The 14,993-nt window shown below is 39.1% G+C and overlaps 1 protein-coding gene across 3 annotated transcripts; it reads right to left on the reverse strand.

Annotated features, from left to right (window-relative positions):
- Nucleotides 1–1,582: 1,582 nt before the first annotated feature.
- On the reverse strand, nucleotides 1,583–14,661 carry LOC123395253 (myosin-6-like). 3 transcript variants are annotated; one of them, XM_045090215.1, is made up of 38 exons: nucleotides 14,541–14,661; nucleotides 13,541–13,819; nucleotides 13,168–13,313; nucleotides 12,926–13,082; nucleotides 12,722–12,780; nucleotides 12,474–12,633; nucleotides 11,834–11,983; nucleotides 11,609–11,745; nucleotides 11,373–11,519; nucleotides 11,161–11,262; nucleotides 10,384–10,441; nucleotides 10,180–10,281; nucleotides 9,837–9,874; nucleotides 9,629–9,755; nucleotides 8,609–8,776; nucleotides 8,405–8,536; nucleotides 8,019–8,128; nucleotides 7,878–7,938; nucleotides 7,617–7,794; nucleotides 7,326–7,531; nucleotides 6,878–6,997; nucleotides 6,698–6,796; nucleotides 6,066–6,284; nucleotides 5,572–5,711; nucleotides 5,359–5,461; nucleotides 5,166–5,204; nucleotides 5,034–5,084; nucleotides 4,773–4,943; nucleotides 4,476–4,625; nucleotides 4,007–4,207; nucleotides 3,533–3,637; nucleotides 3,379–3,449; nucleotides 3,193–3,292; nucleotides 2,858–2,914; nucleotides 2,548–2,604; nucleotides 2,364–2,444; nucleotides 2,196–2,269; nucleotides 1,583–2,083 (listed from the first exon to the last, which is right to left on the reverse strand). In XM_045090215.1, the coding sequence occupies exons 1-38, from the start codon at nucleotides 14,631–14,633 to the stop codon at nucleotides 1,969–1,971; spliced, it is 4,563 nt and encodes a 1,520-aa protein (XP_044946150.1). In that variant the 5' UTR covers nucleotides 14,634–14,661; the 3' UTR covers nucleotides 1,583–1,968. The 3 variants fall into 3 exon arrangements, with proteins under 3 accessions (XP_044946150.1, XP_044946149.1, XP_044946148.1); XM_045090214.1 differs by having other exon boundaries at nucleotides 4,034–4,207; nucleotides 14,179–14,661; XM_045090213.1 differs by having other exon boundaries at nucleotides 14,179–14,661.
- Nucleotides 14,662–14,993: the final 332 nt, after the last annotated feature.

Consider the following 14,993-nt stretch of genomic DNA (forward strand, 5'->3'; position numbering starts at 1 on the left):
GCTTGGTTTCCAAATTATTTTTGCATTAGTGGCCGTGTGCGGAAGGATGATGTACAGAGTCTTTTTTAATAGTAACAAAGATTGTTATTATTATTAATGTTGTTTTTTCTTATAAAATGAATTATTTTTATTTCTTATTACATAATTTTTAGGATATGTAGCAGCAAAAAATTTATAGAGGAAACATGTATGTTGGCAGCCTGAGCAGAGAGCTGGGTACAGTTGACCACAAGGATACTCCCTCTTTTCCGGTATAAAGCACTGATGCACATTCCTAAATTGTCAATTCAACCAATGTAATACAAACTGTATAGCGCAAAATAAAATGCCATTAGAAAATATAACATCTAAATTTTATTTTTTTAATGATATATTCTTTTGTGATATATAACTTGTGTTGTGTAGTGATGTTTAAATTGTCGGCCTAGGATGCATGCATGCCTTCCTAGACCAAAAAAGATGTAGTATGGAACAATAAACACACTCAACCTCTTGCTTGTCAAAGACCAACCAAATCCACACAAACAATCAACTCATGAGACCAAACTTATCTTTCACGAGACTCATTCGACAACACTTAATTTTCCAATGGGTGGAGCAAGCAAAGAATGGATGCTACTTCAAATTTCTAATGCCAGACACCAAATGTCGTCATCTCTGTTACAAATTATTACTTCTTTTTTTTTGGTGAGTACAGATTATTACTAATTATCTTCCACGGATAATATCCAAAGCACAAGATCATTTTTTTTTTTTTGCCGCAGAAAAAAGTAGCATGGATTATGCACATTTCACAGGATTCCATGGCTCTGTACAGTCAAATGTCATGTGATGATTTATATGAATATGGATGGTCAGAAAATGCCGTGTTATCTGCCTCAACACAACACAACACAACAGGGTTGGTGAAGGGAAGAATAAGCACAATCAAACCCTTGCTTGTCAAACACCAAACCTACACAAAGAATCAACCTTTCGCGAGATTAATTCAACAACATTTTCTAATAGCAGCTGCAAAGAATAGATGCTACTATAATATCACCTCTGTTCCAAATTATAAGACATTTTGGATACTTTAATATAAACTACTCCCTCCATTCAGAATTATAAGATGTTTTCGATACTTCAATAGATGCTACTATAGGCACAAAGATTATATACAGACTGAAATGAGCTAACATACAAACTAAAAGGTGTCTATATACATTCAATTCACAGAAAAAAGTTAGAACATTTCATATTTATGACTACACACGGACTGAAATAAGAGAACAAACACACTTAAAACACATCTATATACATCCGATTCGGAAAAATGTTAGAACCTCAGAACGGAGGGAGTATATTATTACTTTCAAGCTAGCTGTAAGTGTCATCTTTGTTACTAATTTAACTCAACGGATATAATCTAAATCTTTTTCATCCACAAGCAAGTATCATTGATCATATACATTTTACATGGTCCAAAATTTCAAATGTGATGTGATAGTTTATATGGATATGGATGATCAGACAGGGGGAGACCTTCTTCCATCAAACCCCACAATTTTGTCATTCACATTCATACTATTATATATCTATATACCCCGACAATTTTCCGATTCTCATTGATACTATTACTGTATAACTATACATTTGCTACAAATAATGGATATTTTTGGATACTACTACATACATATATCATATATATCTACATTGACTAGAAATAAAGAATCAAGAATGGATGTGAATGACCTCCTTCCTGCCTGCCGTGTGCTCTCTTCCCAACCCAGCCCGCAGCCATTAAAAGATAAAAGAGAACTATGACATCTTACACCAACCAGCCTATGACTAAGAAAATGGAATAATCTACAAGGCCCGGCCGGGGGAGCGGAAAGAAAGACAAAAACCTATATCAACTGACAAATTTACAACATTCTATCCTCCGGAGGCTACCGCTTCTCTGCCCTGCCCTCACGCGGAACCCATTCAGCTCTTCAAGAACTGGAATGCAGCGTTGTCCAGGAGCTCTTGTGGCGGAGACACGTTCTGGAACTCCTTGGTGTCCATGGAATTGCCTATCTCCTCGAGCGACAACGGCATGCTGCAAGCAGGGCACACGGAGTGTTTAAAATCAAGATGGTCAGATGTGATCCACCACGTACAACTTTTAGTTTCTGAGACAATGCATTCGTGGATATTCGGTGTACACGTACCGTGTCTCTTCATCTAGTAAATAGGCACACGAACCAGCTCCCTCGTTCACCAACGTTTTCATCTCATTGAGGACCTACAATCACAATCATTAGGAATGTATCAGCCCTGAAACCTCGGCTTGGTACGGAATGCTCCAGTAGCCATTTGAAGTTAAATTTGGTGCTTACCTCTTCGGATACACTTTCAGTATTATATTTGTCATCCCAGTACTGCGTGCATATCCTGTAAAGTTGATGGACACTCAACACCTGCATAACGGCAAACAGAAATAGGTGTTTAGCTACTCTTCTTCTGGATGATCCATTGCAGCCTCCCTATGCTGCGTTGGGTTTGGGGGGTGGAGGGTCTTACTGGGCAGAGATCACTCATTATTTCATCATATGATACCCTGAACTTTTTGAAAATGACCTGCATCACAGCACAAAGATGGTCAGACCTACCTAAAAGGGACAAAATTTTCATAAAAATCAGTAAACAGCACAGCAGCAGTCTTGACAGCAAACATAAACACAACTAAACTTTTACCGGTGTGCAATTCAAAATCGATTGAAATGCTCCACTACTTTTTATACTTAAAGAAGTAATGAATGTTTTTAAGCTAATGATAAGAATCCATGCCGACATACACACACAGTACATGCTGAAGTTTGTAGTTACATACCAGGAAACCAACAGCCTGGCTTATGTGCTTAAGTTCATCCCATGCAGATCCTGCATACTGTTTGTATTTCACGGTTAGGCACAAGGTAAATAAAGTGAAGATATTAGTACTGGTGTTACATTATAGTTACTATTGAGTTCTTTTATTAAGCAAAACAATACAAACTATGCAGTTTGGGCCCTGGTGTGATTCTGATAAAATGTAGAATTTTCCAGTAAAAAAAACACTTACTGAGAATAAAGTTATTAGACTGGAATGTTGGTTGCAAGCATCTAGTAATCATGGTATAAAGTGCATATCTTTAGAAAGAATAGCAAAACTGCATATATATTTACCTCTGGCTTGGATTGCGTGCACCATGCCTCCAGTTCTTCCAGCCCTTGTTTCACATATTCTCCATTGCTGAAAGAACAGCACTCTCGCCGTACAAGAAGACTGACATAGTAACATCAGAAAAGGGAGAATTAGGAACTGGCCAAGTTGAAGGCACGCAAGGCAAGTCCAGACACGATAGAAGTTACCTATTGAAGAGTTGAGCATTGATGAATGCAAAAATCTGTGTAAATATCTTCCGAGAAAAAATTGTTGGGACCTGAAATTTCAGCATTATGGCCAGAAGTCAGAACAGAAAACGATGCAGCCAAATGCAATGCTGGTTTGAAGGTTTAAACTTACACAATTTTCTTGCAAGATTTTCAAGAGATCGTTCAAATGGTTGACTATCGCTTTCCAATAGCTATCTTGGTCTGTTATCAAACCAGCCTTTGCAGTTCTTGGCGCCTTTGAGTATAAATGTGTACACAGGAATGAGCGTTAGACCAGCAGCAACAACTTATTGACATGCAGGTGCAGAACTAGCATGAAATCTTAACACAAATTATATTATAGCCTAATCATCAGCCAATAGAAATTCATCAAGGTACAAAGGTACTCGTGATTAAATAATAGTCTAATTTCCTCTCATCAAGTTTGCAAAAGGGTTCAAGTGTTGTACCGAGTTACCAACTGAGAGGAACTAGCCAAAAACATGCAAGTGTGGGGCAAAGTTAACTTGGGATTCCCATGGGAGGTTGCTGAGATGTCTCATGCTTATTCTAAAACTTCTATTAATCCAGCAAGAATCTTCTAAAGTATGAAATGATAATTAACCTGAGGACTCGTGATAGATGTGGTAACCTGAATAACATGTGAGAGTACTGAAGATACTTCTCTCTTCACATTGTCACGGATCATTCCATATAAACCTTCCACAAAGGCTGTAAGCTGCTGCTTGAAAAGGAATGCAGGATACTTGCCCTCAACTTGGCGCACAAGATCCATATCAACAGTAATGCTTGAAGCACGGAATACCTGTGGATCATATAACGCCAAGGTATTAAGAAATGAGTCAAGATAACCTCGTCTAGCCTATCATACAATTTTGACAAAATACAATTGCTAGAACTCAGAGAACCCTTGTTAATCATTTTGTTAAAAAAAAGTGACAACCACTTTGTTAAAAGAAAGGATGATTATTCGTTCTCTTTCCTTTTTTTGTTTCTCGTTCTCTCTTTTGGCTTTTCTGGTTCTCCTTGTGCGTGTTCAAGAAAAGAAAAGGATATATATACATATAACGTACCATCCTCCCAAGGAAAGACGTCTGAGTCGTCGTTCTTTTCAGTGGTGTTGTTACACCTGAGCCAGCAGGTTTCAGACTCTTTTGTAGTATAATCAACAATGATGATGCATTTGATAGCCAGTATGCAAGATCGGCATTGCTGTCTTGTTTCTGTAATACAAATTGTGCAAATTTAAAAAGGGCAACGATATAAATTGAATACGCCTGAGATAATCACGCCATGATGGGACATAACTAAGTAAATCATAGAATGAAAACGAGCACAAGAATTGTTTAACGCTTGAACACTAGCAATACCTGCATGGCTGAACTAAATATCTGAATAAGCCGGTCAAAAATATTAGTTTTTTCCGCCTCGAAAGTTCTCCAATGAAGAAGACATTTGTATATGGTTATTGCAGCAACTGGTTTTCCGTCGCTAAATCCAATGTTTTCATTAACACAGTTAATCAGTGCTTCAACACTCTCCTGCAAGGAAAAGGTGGAGCCATAATTTAATTTGTTTTCTAATGACTTGACTAACTGCTTTAATCACTGAATATCGGCCCAAATAAGTACTTGGTGTCTCTCAATTAAAGATCTCCTGCCGAATTCCACAGGCGTGGGTGACTGCAGGGATGATTATATTAGATTCAATCATCAAAAATAAATCTAAAGAGTTATTAACAAGCAGTATAAGATGTTCCAAACCTGTTGTTCATCTCCAGGTACGCTGCTGCTACCCAAATTCTGCACAGTTGCAAACACTCAGCAGCATAATAAGAATACAAAATAAGTTCTGTCAGCGTGACAAACAATAAAGGTATACATGCAGCAAATACCCATGTGAATGTGCACGAGAGAAAGAGAGAGAGAGAGAGAGAGAGAGAGAGAGAGAGATTACAGATTTTCGATGCATGTTAAGCAAAGGGTCAGGTCTTGGCTTCATAGCATGTTGTCGGAGATTAATGATCTCTGCTTCTGCACTAGCCAACTTCTCTCGAAGGCTGGTCATGGAAATAATTGCAATCGTTAACGTAAGATGGCTTGGCTAATAAAGGATACGAGCATTTATCAGCATCACGAGTTTATATCAAATAAAACATGAATGAAGAACCTTAGAAATGCATTCTTTAGTTGATTTAGCTGTGACTCTGCTTCCGTAGCTTTCTTCAGAGATTCTTCTCTGACTTGGTCTGTTTCTTTAAACCTCTGTTCCGTTTCCTCAATTTTTGTCTCGAGAGAGGTCACCAGTGTCTGCAAGTCAAAAGTGTATCACACCATTATTCCACTAGGGGTACAAAAAATAATAACTGGATAGCAAGTGTACGCCCTCCTATGATTGGCCATTTAATAGCAAATGATTTAACCAATCAATGCTTTTATTTGAACATCGAAGCTGCTAGACTAATCAAAATCTAAGATGTTCAATAACGTAGGTTGTAAAAAGAATTGATGGTATTCATCCTCATTTATGGTTTCACATGAATATCCAGAAAAAGGATAAGGAGTTCACTGGTTCATTGGTACCTATATAAGCTACACAAGATTCGACGCTAGATTTTGTTATCACGTTTTCTTTTGTAGGTGTCCGTATTTTTGCGTTAATACCTTGAGCTTCTCATTTTCAGCAGTGAGCTCATTGACTTGAGTTGCATCAACACGTATCTCTGGCACTAAAGCAACTTTCTCTGATGCTGCCTTGGAAGTTTCCTGTTCCTTCTTTAACAATTCTTTTGTCTCCTTGAATTGCTGTTGCAATTCCTGCAATTGTGACTGGAGCTTCTTATTTTCTTGAATCTTGGCTTCCTTGGCTTCTTCCAAATCAGACTGCAAGTACAAAATATGCATATGTAATTACAAAATGATCAAAAGTTTCCCTTGTAATGTTATGAGATGCACAATGCTCCTCTATCATACTAGCAATAGCAGCCTTGCAACTGTGCCAAGTGTTGACTTGATATCTGCAAGTTTTTGTTCTTATTGTCCAATCATTTTCCCTCTTCTTTATTCATTCACTACAAGATGCTAATTTACATGACACTCCAGAGAAGTTTTGCAATCTAATGCACATTATAGGTCATAGGAAGTGCCTATTAATAGATTCCATGTCAACAGATATGTTTGTGCTGAATAGCAAATATTATGTTCTGTGCTTAGAAAGAAATTTACTCTATGCATTTGTACCATGCATAAACAACACATTTAGATAACATTGTGCCCATGGTTCTGTGCTAGTTTACCCTGATGCGTTTCTCCACTTGTAACCGCCAGGTAAGCTCCTCGACTTCTTTCTCTAGTTTACTCTTGGCAGCCTGTAAGGCGCCAGTTTCCTTTGCAGCCTGAAAGTAATGAAAATATGGAACAGAAGCTCTTCAAGGGAAGAAAGGAGCCATTCAAGATAAGTTTACAAGGGCTCTTACCATTTTGAGTTGTCGAAGTTCTTTTCTGGCTATTCTTCCTCGCCAAGCACACTGAGTGTTGAGTGTGGCCTTCAATATCTTCACATACCTTGAGCGTGCTAAATGACAGCGGCATCGAGTCTACAAACGTATGGAATTGTATTAGATATTTAGACTAGGTAAGATATAATGCTATATTTCTCAATTAGCCTCTTGTTATCATGAGAAACGCAAATATTTCCGATACTTTTTACTATCATACTTATTAGCACGTCATTTCACGATGCTCAAAAGATAGTAGGTTTATTTATGCCGAAACGGAACATATCGAACTTTTGTGTTATTAGACAAACACAAAATAACAGAGTCGATAAATATCTATCACAAGTATCTGACATATGAGCATCACTTGCATATTCCATTTAGTGGATCTACTTTGATTGAATTAAATATGAAGCCTCAGAAATACCTGAATAATCACTGCAGCTTTTGTTTGCCGGCAAAAACGGAGTTTTTTGCGAGCAGCCATACCACGTAGACCACATTGGATAGTAGTCGAAGCGGAACACAGATCTCTAAATTTATTTCTTTCTTGGCGCATACGGTAGCGCGTCTGAATTCTCAAAGCACCTGCCTGTCTTCGAAGATTTTCATATAACCTTCTAGTAATTGTTCCTTCGATGATGAAAGTATACGAGTCACTATCTCTGCTAAAGCAGGGTTTGTGGAAGAAAATTAATCTGGAAACAGATATATGTACCTCTGCATACAGCCTGAAGATGTGCGGCACACGTTCGCAAATGTACGTACTTCTTGCGGGACAGAAATGAACGAACTTTGGTTTGTATTTTTTTCGCAGAAAGCCCCAAAACCTCAGTTCTTAGAGCATCTAGCTCAGCCATTTGACCAGCACGGAGAAACACTTTTGTTTTGCCTATCTGTAAAATTTGAAATCAGAAGGTGAGGCCGAATAATGAAAAATTGGAAACATCAAAGCATTGATATTTCTTCTAATATTTACCTGATAGCCTACAAGGTTAGCTTTCTCGAGAATCATCTTCGTAGAAGTAATTTCATTATTACTGCCAAAGGAACAAACACATAAGTACTTACAACATATGGAACAGAAGCAATGAAATAATCAAATAAATAGAAAGTTTACCCTTTACTCAGAGCTTTAGGGTGCAGAATACCAAATCGATTGACAAATTCATAGAATGTTCGCCTTGTGGGGTATCCTAGACAGCTTATCCTTATTGCCTCTAAAACACCCTGTTCGAAAAGACAGAATGGCATTACACAACTCAAATGCAGATAAACTGAATCTTTTTCCTGGCCTGCACATTATCGATTTTAATATTTTTTAGCGGATGCACATCAATTTGCAAGTGTGCATGTTTTAAAAAACATGAATTATTACAGCACAAACCATTATGATTTTTGGCTTTGGACTGAGTATATATAAATAAAGAAATTATGAGCATTCACTTTACTGCAGTTAGACCAGATAAATTTGAGCAAAAGAAATGGCACAGAAATTGGTCTCACCCCGCAACGAAGCTGCTGAAGAACATTACTGTTCTCAAATATCGCTGGCTTGAGAACATTGTTAGGTTTTATGCAGCGGATGTAGTGTGGTTCTACTGTACTCAGCGTTTCTAACAGAGATTGTAGTTGTTGCTGCAATATCATGCCAAAATAAAGGGGTAAATAAACACAAAATATATGAAGGGAATAGAGCAAATGCTGTACCTTGAAACTTGAGCCTATTGAAGTAAACTTTGTGGACTTCGCTGCTTCTTCAACAGGTGGGAAAAGGCTTGAAACAAATGGACATTTTGAAGCATTCAATAGGATTTGATGTTCATTTACAGCATAATCTATGTTTTTATCTAAGAAAAGATCAGTTTGATAAGTGACCTGCAGCAGACAGAGGCAATCATTTAGTGTGTGCATCTTCACTTTGTGAATAGCAGCCAGTTCAAATAGAACCGACTGATTAGCAGGAGCAATAAACTATCTACTGTTAAGATAGTGAATGAATGTTCTACATGTGTGTCAGGAGGATCAAAGGAATGTCAGCTGACTAGGCAAAATACTTGTGCATGCATATGCAGTAATGCACACGAGGTTGGCTCAGTTACTTGGTGATTATTGAATGATTCATGAAACAATATTATTACACTCTGTTCCTTTTGCTTCAATTCTTTTCTATCTAGCACATTTGGGAAGTATTTTACTCTGTTGCTTGCTGATTTAAGCAAAAGGTGCTAATAGATTGGCAGACTTGGACACATTTTGGCCATCTAACATCAAGCCTTTTAGTGCTCAAATTAACCGCCATATTTTATCCAAGTGTAGCACAGGCCTGTTCGTTTCTTTGGTAAGTTAAACACCTGCCCTTAGATGCGGAATTTCGATTTATCTGCAGTTATCAGTTATGAAGGGAAGACATAATATCCTGGTTAAAGCAAGCGCTGTATACTCTGGAGATAAACTCCCCTCGACTCCGCATCATAAGATGACAAGTAGTCGAATACTAGAAGGTAGCTACAATCAGCTTACTGCAAAGAAACAAGGTGCAGATGGGTACATTAAACGTGATCTTAGAATGGCAATATCTTGTATGGTAAGTACACCATATTTATCATAATTACATGTCAATCACATGTATTTTTCAGTGTGGGCAGACAACCGGTAACCACTCAAAAACATATAGCCAGGAAACATAAACTTTAATATTTACATGTACATCAATGATATGTTACCTACATTTCCAGCATAATGATGGACAGTGAAATCAGATCTTGAAAATTTGGGTTTACTGAAGTGCGGGTTGTCCTTGAACTTTTGATATAGCTTCTCAGCAAATGTTTCGTGGGTTGAATTCCTTAACATGCTGAATCATAAGAAAACAAATTGTTAATAATCTTTTGAGATTCTAACAAAAAAGGATATGTTTACGGTTATATGTTCATACCATGTCTCATCCAACAGAGCAATTATCCCCCCTGGTTTCTGCATCAAATAAATTAGAAACAAGAAATAAGATGACATAATTAATTGGTTACTACAACATATCATGGCTAAAGCATACAACTAGAAAAAAAATGCACGAAACACAATCAACCAGACAGCAGATGCGTATCATGCATGGAAATAGTGCTATCATTGCTAAAATGGCATGTGCAGACGTTTCAGATGGAAATTATCGGCATCTCAGTATACAATCTGGAATACAAACTAGTACCACTACATCTAAATATCTAACTCATCACCTCCAAATAAAGATGTCACTGTAACTAGAATCTGAGTTTCAATACCTTTTCAATGAGATCAAGAATTTCTTGGTTGTCCACAAACTGGATGTAACTCCAGTCAATTTCTTCCTTTGTATATTCCTCTTGTTCCATCTTAAAAACATGCTGTTCACGGGACATGTTTTAGTTAGAAAAAGACTTGACGTTAAACCGGTTGGACGACCTAAACACAAAACTTGTCGAGCGAAGGAAATTCCATTTTATAACCTGATTAAAATGTTGCTGGAGCTTCTCATTAGTTAGATTGATACAAAATTGCTCAAAGCTGCAAACAATCAAAATGTCAGCATGTACTAATTACCTTCTTTCAAACCTGGCATAAGCAGATAGTTATATATGCAGAAGTTGATCTATCATCTACTGCCAGTTAAGAGTACACATAATCAAGGACTTCAGTGAACAAGAAAGTTAGCAAGCGAAACCCTGCTGCTGCCGGACGGCGGTACCGTGTAGTGTGTTGTATGCGTAGTGTGGTGTGCGCATAGTGCCTCCCTGAGGCTTTTACATAAACTACTTTCATATTAGTGCATCGAGACGCAATCCTTTTGCACTTTCTTGAACAAAAAAGGTTAGGAAGGAAATATTAATATTCTGGCCTTCTTGACCAATACTATATTACTATTCTTTTAGTAGTGACGAAAGGAGTGGCATATCCCATTAAAACAGAAGGGTGTAATACCCAGTCCAAGTTTGGCCCAGGAAGGTCGGTTAGTGTTGTGTTGGGTCCACACAGCTACTTGCATAGGTTAGAGAAGCATATTTATGCTAAGAATATCATCTGATCATTTGATATTCATATCATACAGTTCTAGTTTGATTAATTTCCATCTGATCCACAATTAAGGCATACGGGATAAAGGAGCTTGTTGGATCCTCCCATGCGTACGTGTGTTGTGCGTTAGTGCTGAAGTCCATCTACTAAGACTTCCATAAGTGTATTAACATAAATACTAGATTAAATGCAAAAGCATACCAGTTAAGCACCTGTTTGTCTTGAAACTCTCAAAACCATATATGTCCAGCACACCAATCAAAATCTTTGAATCTGGATCTTGACCAATTGAACTATTGATTTTATTGACAAGCCTGTAACAGTGGGGAACACAGTATTCATAACTAATCTTGTCTGATTCATATATAGCACAGTATACAGAAGCACAAAGAGACTTTCCAAAAATGATGGTTTCCAGACTTACCAATCAAACAAGCGCGAGTAAACAATCCTAGACAATGCATCTCTGCTAAGAGCTGCACCCTTTGAATCTAAATTTTTTGTAATACTCTCTCCACGTGTTGCCATAACACGCTTACACAAAGATTCCTCAAGACCATTTGCATCGCACCTGGAGAATGTTGCCGGTGCATGTTCATAAAAAGAATGAAAAAGGAACTTTCGGAAAATATTCAAAAACATTAATAAAGAAATATATACATGAATAGCTCAGCTGCTGTCTTAAGATGGAACTTAGATTTCTCATCTTTGGGTGCAGAGGAATCTGGTTCACTTCCTTCTCCAAAGTCTACATTCCCCAAATGGAGAATAGCAGCTACAACTTTGAATATTGCATCCTGAAAGAAATGTCAAATTGTATGTAAAAAAAAAACTGTTCCTCCCTTGCTGATGTACTAAACTGGTTGCCGGTGAAATTGGCCGTACCTGTTCATCATTACTCATACCTACAATACCCATAGCTCTTCTGGTTTCGATATACTCTTTGGAGTCATCAAACCCATTAAGATCAATGCAATTAGACTGGTTGAGATAGTGAAACGTTTTAGCCTCTCCCACCTTATATTTCTCGCGGTCCTGATAATCATATTCACGTACCAAAGCTATAGGTTAGTACACTACATATGATTTTATATAAAACACTCAAAGTTACAAAGGGTTAAAACAAAAGGCGGATCAGGGGATGTAGCAAATCAACACAAATGCTAATTAGATGATTTACAGTTCCTAATCAACATCTTAATGTCTTAGCTCAATCTTACAGTTTCTAGTCGTCCTAATTTGAAAATCCATATCTCTAACATACAGGTTTACTTGCAAGAAATGTATGAGGAAGTATATCTTTCTTGAGATGATAATTATGTTTAGACCTATTTTACAGATTCCAGAAGCAATGATTATCCAGGAAAGACATACAGTATGTCTGAATGCCCTGAGGTTTTTGCAAATTTCTTCAATTTTTACAGTACGGAATAGGGTGTTTTTGTAAGCAAGATATAATTTCAATAGAACATAGTAGTTCACAAATAATGTGGTTCCGACAAAATTCAGAAGAAGAGCCTCTTACTTCTGGTGGTGCAGCGCACAGCATGTAAAAGCAGTGATAGTTCCTTTCTGGATCAGATATTTGACAAACACGTGACCTTTCCAGAAGATAAGTCCTTATGGCGGCTCCTGAGATCTTCCCATACTGATCAAACTGAATCTCAACAAATTTGCCAAACCGACTGCAGAACCAAGAAAGGTAATACATTGAAGTTGTGTAATAAGTAAATTAATAGCCATCCAAAAGGAAAATCAATACTAGTTCATTACCTTGAATTATTATTCCTAACTGTTTTTGCATTGCCGAATGCCTCAAGAACAGGGTTGGACTGTGTCAGGTAAGTAGAGCATGTCAGAACATAATTTGAATTACACACTAGTGCTTCTTAACCACTTTTTTTACTGGTTCTTAGCTTGCCAGGTGTGCTTGTGCTACCAGCAAAGAAGGGTGCAAAGTTGCAGTGAGAAACGCACCTCTAGGATTTGTTCTTGCACTGACCTTCCTTCAGCTTTAGCTTTACCACCCATAAAAGCAAGATACTGCATAAGACTTTTAGTGCTTTCTGTCTTTCCAGCTCCACTCTCTCCACTCACTAATATTGCTTGGCTAATACGATCATTGATCATAAGTCTGGGAAGAATAAAGATAGGGTGATTGGTTATTATTGTCAGGTAGATTGTTGAATCTGAGAAACTGAAGTGGTGGACGAACGCACCTATACGCACGATCGGTGATAGCAAATGGATGGGGACTCAGCTCACCGAATTCTGCTCCTTTGTAAATTCCCATCATGTGGTTGTTATAGAGGTGGGGGAGTCTTTGAAATGGATTCACGGCTATCAAAATATTCCCAGTATAAGTCTGGAAGAAGAATTTAATCCATTAGAGAAGCTGCAAGAAGATGAATAGTATCACCAAAAGAAGAGCAAGCCGCTAACTAGTACACTACTTGTTGGACTGTTGGTGTCTTGATCATCTCAAAAAATGAATACTTTTATTTGTGCACATGAAGGTAATTTTTCATGATGGAATTCCACTAACTCATGGGAGAGCACAAAATGTAAAATTTGTTGAGGGACTCAACATACGTATATCTCATTGAGGGCATATCTGGACTTGAGGTTCTGCAGCACTCCTGGTTCATGCAGATAGGCAAGCCTGGTCATATCCTCGACGCCACCACGCGGGGATTCGGTGTCCTTAGGAAAGGCAGTCGAGAGATTAACGGTGGCCTTCTTTCCATTGGTGCAGTTTATGACAAGGTCCTCCCCATTGACCTGCTCCACCTGGCCATCCATCCATGCCTCGTCTGCATCTTCGATCCAGACATGAGAGCCGACCACGAAGCGGCTTTTGGTTTTGGATGCCTGCAGCAACGAGGACAGGATTGACATTAGTTCTGGTCGATGCTGGCATTCCCTTTATCAGTTATATGGATGAAATTAATCCGCATTACAAGATGTAGTACCAAATGCAGAAACCCCATTGAAGGATGTACGTTTCCGTTGAACATGGTACAATTAAGGCATGCAATGAATTGAAAACAAATGTAATGTTCCAAATAAAGAACCAACAAGCATTGAATTGAATTGAATTGAATTGGATTGGAAGAGAAAGAAAAGAAGGAGCATTTCATCAAACAGTTGTTGAGGCCACACCAAAGGGAAAGGGGACGCATTTGGAGCCAAGAAGGGATTTTGATCCGACAGATGGAATGATACGGTACCATTGTTATGTTGGGCGCGGCGGGGCGCGACGGCGACGGCGATGGCGACGGCGGCGAGTGGGTGATGATGGGAAGAGATCAGAGGGAGGCCGGCCGCATCAAGTCCGTCCCGCGGCGGCAGGCCGAATGCGAGCGGTGCCGGTCGAACGGCGGCCGCACCACCACCGCACCGCACGCAGGCAGGCAGGCAGGGCCTCTTGCACGGGACGGCGATGGAGAATGTGGTAAATCCGGCGGATTCCTTCCTAGGGAGAGGGATCGAATCCACGGCGAGCGAGCATTGCCGTCCGTCGACAGCAACGCGGTGGTGGTGGTGGTCGCGAGATTTGCTTGGGCTCGCTGTGGTTGTGGAGCTCCCTTACTTTTTTTAGCAGCGGGTGTGGGGAGGTGGTGGTGGTCATGGGATGGAATGCAAGAATGGAGGAGCCGCCCCCGCCCCCGCCCCCGCGCGCCATTGCCACACACCGAGAAGAATGCGGGATGCTCTTCTCTCTCTCTCCCACAAAACCAACAACACATGTCAATTTCTCTCTCATCTCAAGGCCGGATGGGTTCTTCTCTTGGGCCGGGCCGTGGGCATGGAATTTCTCTCTCATGGCTTCTCTTGGGCTGGGTGCCCGGAAGCATACTTTGTAGCAGCAAGGTAGAGTTGCTCCTCCATAACTTTGTGCTGCTTCGGGTGGTACCAGAGCCCCGTGTTGATTCACACAAATTTTTGTTGTTATCTATGAGAGCAAGCTGCAACATGCAATGGAGCAATTCGAGAAGAGGATGGATGTTGCAGAACAACAAATAAAAGAGCTACGTGAAGATAT

This window comes from Hordeum vulgare, chromosome 5H (genome assembly GCF_904849725.1).
Source record: "Hordeum vulgare subsp. vulgare chromosome 5H, MorexV3_pseudomolecules_assembly, whole genome shotgun sequence".
In the NCBI taxonomy this organism is placed as follows: domain Eukaryota; kingdom Viridiplantae; phylum Streptophyta; class Magnoliopsida; order Poales; family Poaceae; genus Hordeum; species Hordeum vulgare.

Bases quoted from the DNA above. Each gene is read 5' to 3' on its own strand.
- LOC123395253 (XM_045090215.1), bottom strand. From the start codon at position 14,633: ATGGCGCGCGGGGGCGGGGGCGGGGGCGGCTCCTCCATTCTTGCATTC. The intron at 11,746-11,833 runs GTACGGCCAATT...CATTTCTTTCAG, and splicing joins GTATGAGTAATGATGAACAG to GATGCAATATTCAAAGTTGT. The intron at 3,293-3,378 runs GTAACTTCTATC...TTACTATGTCAG, and splicing joins AATGCTCAACTCTTCAATAG to TCTTCTTGTACGGCGAGAGT.